The 9,841-nt window shown below is 41.1% G+C and overlaps 1 protein-coding gene across 1 annotated transcript; it reads right to left on the bottom strand.

The window, feature by feature from the left end:
- Positions 1–1,131: 1,131 nt before the first annotated feature.
- LOC130552245 (hyaluronidase-4) lies at positions 1,132–8,874 on the bottom strand. The gene is made up of 4 exons (XM_057330460.1): positions 8,707–8,874; positions 3,482–4,473; positions 1,990–2,079; positions 1,132–1,706 (listed from the first exon to the last, which is right to left on the bottom strand). Exons 2-4 carry the CDS (start codon positions 4,433–4,435, stop codon positions 1,209–1,211), a joined length of 1,542 nt encoding a protein of 513 aa, XP_057186443.1. The 5' UTR covers positions 4,436–4,473; positions 8,707–8,874; the 3' UTR covers positions 1,132–1,208.
- Between the last annotated feature and the right edge of the window lie 967 nt (positions 8,875–9,841).

Raw genomic sequence — 9,841 nt, 5'->3', positions numbered from 1 at the left:
CAGCTTTAAAAGTTTTGATTGTATTGGGAAGCATGATGTTTGTATTACACCGATCCCACCTATTGAATACTTCATGCTCTCTGACTGTAAAGTGCTCTGACAGCAAGTATTAGGCTTTGAAAGCAAGCATGTGTCTTTTAGTTATGCTAGTATACTTGTGTGTTAAGCAGGTTTTTTACAGTAAATGTCTTGGGAAAAGGGACCAAAAATATTGATGACATCATCCTGCACTAGTCATTTTTTTTGCAGTGCTCTGTAAAATGAGAATAACTGTGATTAGCTAAAGCAAAGGGGAACATTCTGGGTCTTTCTAAGAAAAGTCAAGAAAAGCATTTTGGTTTCAGTGCTTTGTCAAAACAGTATGCGTAGATTAAACCTTTTCGGGCAAACAGACATAAACGAAATAACCCAGCATTCAGTTCAGATTAAAGAGCATATAATGAAAAACTAAAGTTCAGAACAGTCATTCTACATATCTACTTAGAATGAAGTTTGTGCAAAGGCTTGCGTCTCTACATCATCACCATACAGCACCACTGTAACAATCTTTAAAAAAATCCAAAATCACAAAAATGAAAACTTGACTTGAGTCATGATGTTCCATCTCAAGGCTCTATGGCCACATTTCCTCACAGGTGACGTGTGACATATTTCAGTTTAAATGGAACGTTCATGTGTTAATATTGACGGAATTGTAATTTTTTGTGTTAATTTTCTTTGTAATGTACAGAGACAATTTTTTGCAAAGTGTAAAATGTTTAAAACATTCCTCTGTTTCTTTAAGCGTCCTGTCACAGCAACATCGGCTTAACCAATAGTATGGTTTTGGGGTGTGGCTATCGATTTTAAGGATCCCAGTGGCAAGGGGTGGACTGACCAGTAGGAAATTCTGTCAAAGTCCAGAACGGCCGTGAGTCAGGGCGGACTGGCCATCTGGAGTATCGGAACTTTTCCTGGTGGGCCGCTAATGTATGGGGCCGGAATGGATGCTTGGTCCGGACAGACGAACGTTATTAACGCGAATGCACGCAACGCGAAGGCATTAGCGAGACGGAGACATATGCATGTAACGCAATGACACATTACATACAACCCCTCCCCCCCCCCCCCCCCCCCCCCCCCCCCCGTCGACAGAAATGGTGGAGGGCCGATGTGGGATGTTTTTGCTTCCCAGTCCACCCCTGCCAGTGGTACAGAAATTACGTGTTTCACTCTTGAATACAAACAAAGTTTAAGAAGATGAGCAGAACAGTCAGAATGAGGGCTTTTTCTAAATGCACCGCTGCATCCCTCGTATCTTCTTGCTCCTCATGTTCCTCCTCCCTCATGTCCTCCCTCACCTCCTCCATCACCTCCTCCACATTCTCTTTGATCATATTGTCTTCTTCTTTCTCCTCTGACTCTATGCTGTCGCAGCGGTCGCCCCTGTACCCCTGGTAACAGTGACAGCGGAACCTCTTGTCCAGCAGGTGGAGCTCTTGCTGAGAGTGCCAGCCGGTCACTCTGAACGTGCCGTTCCTGTTGGAGTGGATGCGGTAGCTTGATTGGCTCAGGTGTAGGTAGTGTGGCTCCTCCGGGTCTCGGCGGACACAGCGTCCGTTGGACTGACACAGGGAGTCACTACAGACTTCAGCTGCCCGGGTAACGTTAGTGATGTACTGTCCCAGTCTGTGGTTTAGAAACGCCTTGACTTTGGAACAGTTGTGCTGGGGAGAGATTCAGTGTCAACGTGAATTCAGAATTGAAGTGTGAAAAGGGACTGTGGAGCATAAATAGCATACATAAAATCAGTATGAACACGGCTTTATCTCTAACAGAAATAAAATATTTAATTGACTCACAAAAGTGTGACTGCCAAAATTTTTTCAGAATATAATTTAGACATTTTTAGCTTTCCTGACCTAAATCGATAGTGCAAATCTGTCAAGCTGTGTTGATGTGAACAGCAGAAACAAGTATATCAAAACGAATAGGTGTTAAAAATCTTACCCTTGAGGACGTGAGGTTGAGATCCCCCCACATGACGAAACCTGCTGCACCCAGAGCAGCACTTTCTCCTATTGTGTGTATCAAATCCTTCTGTGACATGAAAAGCCAAATACTGTAAATTTGTGAGCAAAGGAAGGAATGCAAATAATAATGCAAAACAATAAAAATGCATTAATACATAGCATAGTCTGAAGATAGTCAGATTGTATTGTATAAAGCCAATCTGTGACTAAGTAAAATGTATTGTTGTGTGTATTTGACCACAAGATAGAGCTCTTTCAGATTATGGACCAACACTGTGTGTCTACAGGGAATATCAAAGTGGGACAGAAACAAAGTATTATTTTACATTTATGGATCTGGCAGTCACTTTTGTCTATAGCGACTTGCAGCACATTCAGGCTACAGAAAGGTTCAGTTGCCTATAGACTGTCTCGGATGCACGTGCCTGGCCCGAAGTTCACTTTCGGCCTGTGTTTATATTTATATTGATATTAATTTATATTCATATTTTGTTGTATATTACTTTTATTGTATAAAACTACTCAAAAGTTATCGATTCCGTTTGTTTCTGTTGCCGCTGAAATGTCTATGTTTTCTAATGACCTCTCGTGACCTCTTCACTGCCTTTACAAAAAATAAGTATACTTGTTGATTGATTGTTTTATAAAGTATGCTATAATGTACAGTTCAAGTTTATTTACTGTATATTACGCAGTAAGTATATTAATACTGAATCAAGGTACTAGGAGTAAAAATGTACTATTTCCATACTACTTGGGACTAACTGGCCCACTTTTTATTTTAAAAACTGCACTTTAGGGTGTAACAGTAGTGATCTTTTAGTTCTAGTTGGGGGGATGAATAAAACTTTCCGTGAAGCAAAAAACTACATTTTTCATTTGTACTGCAACAATATGTGTGTATAGTTTACACAACTAGTTCAGTGTGTAGCACATTTTTTTTGTTTATAAAAGTAAGCTTTAAGATACTCTCAGTAATTTATATATTCTTTTTTATGAACATAATTTTTAGAGTTTATTATTTATATATTATTTTTGTATTTTAACCATACTAGTGTGTGTTCTTATTGAGGTTGTAATATTTATACTTAAAAGTATAGAAATCTTATTAGCAAGATCAGCTTCAGTTTAATACAGGTTAAAGCCAAATACACTTAATTACATACTTAATTACATTTGACTGACAAAGTGCACTGAAAGTATACTTTCTTATTTTACTTTAAAAGTATAAATGATAATAAGTGTGCTGCTAATATAATTTTTACACAAACTTATTTTATGTAAGGGTGCTGATGCAGTAGCAAGTGAGATAAACTGTATCGCTAATATAAAATATTACCATATTATTTTGAGTGATTAGGTATTTCAGCTTTTATCTCCGCAGAGGTTCAAAATCATGTAGAGGGCTTTTGGTCAGTTCGAAATAGTAGGTGTATGTTGGCATTTCTTCAATATCTACGGTTGTTTACCTGGGTCAGAAATGCCATGGCATCATCCCTGTAGCCCAGCCGTGTGTATACATATATAGGCAGGTCATAAGGCAGTGAGGTAAGGGAGGCTAGCCTCAGTGACTCCAGCACTCTATTTTTCGAGAAGTGCAGGTTGCGAACGCTGTCTGTGTGGCCCTTGCGTATAGCCAGTGCCGGAAAAAGGGCAGTGCTGCTGTTCCACAGCCAAAACAGCTCGTCGTTCCGAACTCTCTCCTGCTGAGGGCACGTGCCGTTGTAGTCGTGTGCGTGCACGTTGTAATTGTGGCAGTCAGGGTACAGGTAGAAACCCCAGAGCCCATTCGGACGGGTTTGCGTGCCGAGCTGCAGCGTGCTCCGCATTAACTCCTTGGCAGTCTTCTCGAACCGCAAGCGCGCAAGTTCCTGTACCTGCTCTTGCGTTACGTTAACGTAGGCCTGCTCGATCAGCTCGCGGGAACGCTGGCGGTAAATGTCCTTCTTTTCCCAGTTTCGACTCCACTGCGGTCTCCAGTACTCCCAATCGATTACAGCCAGGCCACGGAAGTCTTCGGAAGGTATAAAGTGCGCTATGTCTTTTCTGGCTTTGCGGAGGTGCTCTTTGAGGCTGCTGTTTTGAGGTAGGCCTCCGTTGATGGGTACCCCCTCCTCGTTGTAGAAAGGGTAGTAGCCCAGACGGTTGGCGTAGAAGATGGTGACATTCTGACCCGTGTGGACTGCTCGTGGACTTCCGCTGATGTGGAAGAGATCAAGACTGACATTGACTTTGTACTTCAGCGTGCACATGTCCAACGGGGCGTTCCATGCTGCCAGGAAAGGCTTACGGCCCACCAGAGGCAACTTTGCTGGTTTTTGGCAAAAGGCGGGATGGATGAGGATCAACAGCCAGGAACAGATGATCGCACAGGCTACGGGCGCAGTGTGGTGTTGCGAGGCCCCACGGGGCACACCAGGCATTCTGCTGCGTGACTCAGCACAGGTAACTGTCAATCATCCTGTGAGGAGACAAAAACAAGTGCGAGTCATAACTATGTCTTCAGATGTGTATAAATAGACCTTACATAATGAAACGTTATGTTTTCATTACCTTACAATGAACTATTTCTATCTACATACACCGCGGGTCCCCTTGTATGGAATTCGTCATGTTGTTTCTACAGTAGCCCTATATGGACAAACTGCTCTATAGAGTGCGTTTCGTAAATACATTATCTCCTTCGACAAAGAAGCGAAAACGCAACGTCATCTTTGTCCTATGAGATCCAGCTTAGTGCTTCGAAAGGAAGGGGTGGAGTGAGCTGTTGGTTGCAATTCGCCACCTCACCACTACATGCCACTAAAATCTCCACATCGCTCCTTTAATTAATCTTTCTTTAGGAAAGATCTAAAATATCACAGGAGGGACAAATTATTAATGATGACGTTGACGACTTATATATAATATATCTATATATAATATCTAATAGCTTTAATAGATAAGGTTCTTAATTTTAAGATAAATGTGAAGCTCCTGGTTGATATTTTGAAGAATGTTGGTTACGGCGGTAGCCATTGACTTGGATTGGTTTTGTGTGCAAACAATAGTGGAAGGGAAAGTGAAGTGGAAGGGTACCACCGTTGTTTTGTTACCAACATTCTTCAAAATATCATCTTTTGTGCTCTGCAGAAGAAAGTCATACAGGTTTGAAATGACAAGAGGGTGAGTAAATAATGACAGAAATTTCCTTTTTGTGTGAACTATCCCTTTAATGCTCAAGTTAAATGAAGGGTGAAGTCGACCAGACACGCGATATTTCGTGATTCTGTCTGGTTTGATGATGAGTCAATTGTTACTTTGGGGGTTGCAGTCATCACCCACACCAACAGTCAACCACAGAGTAATGGCCAAATTCAACCACATACTCACCAGCGTGGCGCCCACATGGCCATACCACAGCTGCCCTCGCCATTTGCCCTGTTTGCATGCTAAAGCATTTTAAAACAAATTCACTGTATTTAGCACCCATGTATATGAGTCTGTATACAATCGTGCATACTACATTTACATACATTTACATTTATGCATTTGGCAGACGCTTTTATCCAAAGCGACAAACAACACTGACATTATATGGACACAAAACCACTGAGACATTTCTCAAAATTCTCTTTTGTGTTCAACAGAAGAAAGAGTCAAATACCGGTTTTGAGTTGGTCTCCAAGGCTGGTCTTGCTGGATTACAGTACATGGCAGACTAAGACCAGCAAAGACCAGCTCAGGCTTGTTTAAAACATTTACTTTTACCAGGTTCAGACGAGATATTTTAAACAAAGGAAAGTTTGAAATTATGGTGACTGGAGTTAATGCAAAATGTTACAGGATGTCCTGTGAGTGTTTCATTTCTCGCTGCCCTCGCCACACGGCATGGACTCAATCACCAGTAACCATAGTAATAATAGCATGTATTTGTAGTCTATTAATGCCAGTCATGTGCTAAATCTGTGGTTAAAAAACGAGGTACAGCGTGGAATGTTGCGGATGAAAGCAAAATGCGGATCCCCTTGGTGGTTGTGTTATTGAGTGGAAAGATTCTGACTGGAAGTACCAGCTCCCTTTTCCCCCCATGACTGGCGCCGGGACCATGTCACGAGGGCGAAGAATTAAACCACTTCCTGCATGATAAGACCAGTGCTTTGCACTACGTTTTGTAGATATTGACTGTTCTTGAATACATTTGTTTACCTTGCTTAGGATGTGTATAGAATCCTATTGAGGTATTTATGTAATACATTTTAAGTGTCTAGTTTGTTTGATGTTAAAACTAAATAAAATAATAATAATAAAAAAACATTTTTTGCAAAGATGACAAAGCACACTCTTAAAAATAAAGGTGCTTAAAAGTTTCTTTACATCCATGCCAGAAGAACCGTTTTTAGTTCCACAGACAACTCAGTCAAAGGTTCTTTAAAGAACCATCTCGTTCTTACTTTTTTATCATCTGAAGGTTCTTTATGAAACCAAAAGGTGGCATCAAAGAAGCTTTTGGAGCACCTTTTATTATTATTAGGTTAATTTTGTTGAAAATTCTGTGGCCCACCATTTGGAGACAATTGAGTTTTGGGGAAACCTGGAATTTTATGTCCAAATAATAATTATTTTTGTGTTTTGTTAGTTAATATTAGGCTCAAAAGTGACATACTACGGCTTTAACAAATTTTTTTTTTTTAAGTTGGCTTAAACACTGACCGAACATTTTGTTCCCATGTCTGAGCATTTGTGGAGATCGATTCCTAAAAAACAAACAAAGTGATTAAATGGATACAGTATGTTGTATGCACTGTAAATCACTTTGGATAAATTCTTCTGCCAAAACTGTAAATGTGAATAAATGTATGTTTATAAAAGACTTGAATCCAGAACACATTTTTCAAATGGATTGTGCCAGAATATGGAGAGGAGGAAGGAGCCCTCGTGTGATTCTAGAGAAGTGGGGGGATGAATAAAACTTTCCGTGAAGCATTAGGTTTAGCCATAAATGAAAACACTAGGCCATGAGAACCTACACAACCATAAAGAATGAGGGATATTATGCCTTTATGGTTTTCAGATACCATAGATTTATTTATCTTCAAGCTTCCTCGAACCCTCAGCCCACTCTGGCAATAATTAAGATACATGTGGCTTAGTGAAAGTGGTTTTTGCAGAAAACTTTTAGGGAACGGCTTCAGAGAAACCACAGAAGGCACGGAGTCGACCTGACGCTGACATGCGGACGCGTCTTCGTTCACTTCCATCCAAATGTGAATTTGATCCAAATTGGAAACATAAATACGACCAAACCAGATTTACAACAGGAGACAGAGAGGTTTTCTCGAACGGCCATAAAGGAGCCTCATGGTCCCCGAAGAGATATGTGGTTTATTAGCTCAGACGACGATGTGAGCACACTTTCAAGTATGTTTTTGTTTAAACTCTTGCTTGGTCTCAAATGAAATGATGATTTTCTGTTACATGTGTAGCTTTCATTTTCAAATTGTGGATATTTTCTGTTTGATCATTTCACGTTTCAGTTGGAAATCCAAGATCACAAACCGAGATCGCAGATAAAAGGTTTTTCAAAGCTTGAAAAATAAACAACTCACGGTGTAACCCAAACAGACACCTAGTGTGGTTATTTTGAGGTTGTGTTTTGGCTCGACCAGGTTAATATTCACGGTACAGCTGTCACTACACATTTCACCGAAAGCTACTTCTGAAGGTTTCTTTCTTGCTAACGCTAGTATCTTAACCATAAAGTTGAACTCACAAGATATCAAAATGATGATCATCCCATGGCAAACATTGAAGTTAATGGATGACAGTAGCATAACACTTGGCTTTCGGTTGCTTAACTCCAGCATGGGAGCGCATTGGCCGTCTTCCCGGAGAAGATTTTCATGCAGACGTGCGTTATCTCGTCTGCAAACCCTTCCCTCTGATTAAGTCCCATCAAAATCTAAACAGACAGAGCCACCGTTCAAAGACCTCAGTGGTGCCACGGCACATTTCCTGATGGACTCCCAAACTAAGCCTCCTTTGAGGTCTGCATATATTGTATTTGGAACAGGCTAATTAAGTTTTCTCTAATTTGGTTTGCTTCTCACACACTTGAGATGAGGTCTTGCCCTGCCATTTCCAAATCCAGAACACTCACGAAACCAACAACCCGTTACTGTAACTGTAATGATTTATAGTCCCATTGAAATCTTCCCTCCCCTGTTGAAAAAACCAGCATATGCTGGGTTAGGTATGTTTTGATGCTGGTTTAAGCTGGTCGCATGCTGGTTTATGCTGGTCATGTGGTGGTTTAAGATGGTCCTGAGCTGGTTTAAGCTGGTGAGGAACCAGCACATGACCAGCTTAAACCAGCACATGACCAGCTTGAACCAGCATGAACCAGCATGTAACCAGCATCAAAACCCAGCATATGCTGGTTTTTTCAACAGGGTCTTGAAATCCTCCAATTGATGAGGAGAAACTTTCTTGGACGTTTACTCTTGATGCCGAGACATCAGACTTGCATACTGTTTTGAGCATGCCATTCAAAAACAGTCACTAGAAAAGATGCCCTGAAGGGAATGCACTTTGAATTACAGAGTACTATTTTAAAAGAAGATGGAATGCGTCTATTTTTAGATACAGTTTGTTTACACAGCAGCCATCAAGGGGGTCATGTAAGCTATATATAATAAAATGAGCGGCTACTCACCTGTAAATCCCACGCTGCCGCCCGAGTCACATTTCACAACACGCACCTCTCCGCATCTACAGTACGCTAGTATAGTTTCTCCCTGTCTGCCGACCAGCCTACTCACCACTTTCTTATATACACAGAGGAGAGAGAGAGAGAGAGAGAGACTTGAAGTTTCCTGAGAGAGGGAGGAGAGAACAACCACGGAGCCTCAGCAGAAAAACCACAACACTGCGATTAAGCGTAAAGCCCGAGGGAGAGAGTCTAAATCCTGTTAAATGAGTGCGTATGTGAGTACTTGTGTGTGGGAGTGTCTTAATACCCATCCACATCACTTTGCATTAGCCGTGTTGATCTAGTTCATCCTCTAGTCACCTGGTCGCGAGAGTACGTGGGGTTTTAATACCCCAGACGTTGCCATGGTGGAAGCTCCGAGCGGCTCCGAGCTCCTGCCCATGTTACTGTCTCCCCAGGCATGTGATTGTCTTTTGTGTTTTTCTAGACAGTCACTGTCTGTTTTTGTGGCTTTGGAGTAGACATCGGTCGAGAAGTATATCTAGAGGCTGTAAATAAAGAAGATTATATTTCTCAAGGTGTTTTCTTTTTCAGGACAGCGATTTAGTGTTGGAACAATTCAATATTATGTCATAGTTTTTTTGTTTTGTTCTCACGTTAGTGATTCATTGGCTTGCATTTGTCAGTGGTTTGATATCGCCAAGCATTAGCTGGCCTCCGTGTTGCATTCCTTTGGCAAACTGTGCTAAATAACTGTGTGAAAGTTATAGTCTTCAAAGTTTCGCAGCACATTTTTCCTGAAAGCACTCACACCAACCTCATTTAAAGATGGGGCACGGGTCCTGTGGAGCAGCTGTCTCTGCATTTTATGGGCTTCCTCAAGATGCTTAGCTTGCAATTGAGATAAACGGAGGATTCTGACTGTCTGTCTGAATTCTCGCATACTGTAAACAGTTGTTTGAGGTCTGGAATAGTGGTCATCTGTCTCAAATCGGTGTGAATGTTTGTTTATTGACATGTATAGTGTGAACAGTTTTAATCATGATTATAGTAACCCAAATGATCACGGTTATGTTAACATGTACTGATTTCCAAGTTTTATATTGATTTTACATGTTAAATGCACGTTTTGTTTGCA

This window comes from Triplophysa rosa, linkage group LG3, assembly GCF_024868665.1.
Source record: "Triplophysa rosa linkage group LG3, Trosa_1v2, whole genome shotgun sequence".
Lineage (NCBI taxonomy): Eukaryota > Metazoa > Chordata > Actinopteri > Cypriniformes > Nemacheilidae > Triplophysa > Triplophysa rosa.
The sequence above is the reverse complement of the archived record's forward strand: the minus strand, read 5'-3'. Positions and strand labels throughout refer to the sequence as shown.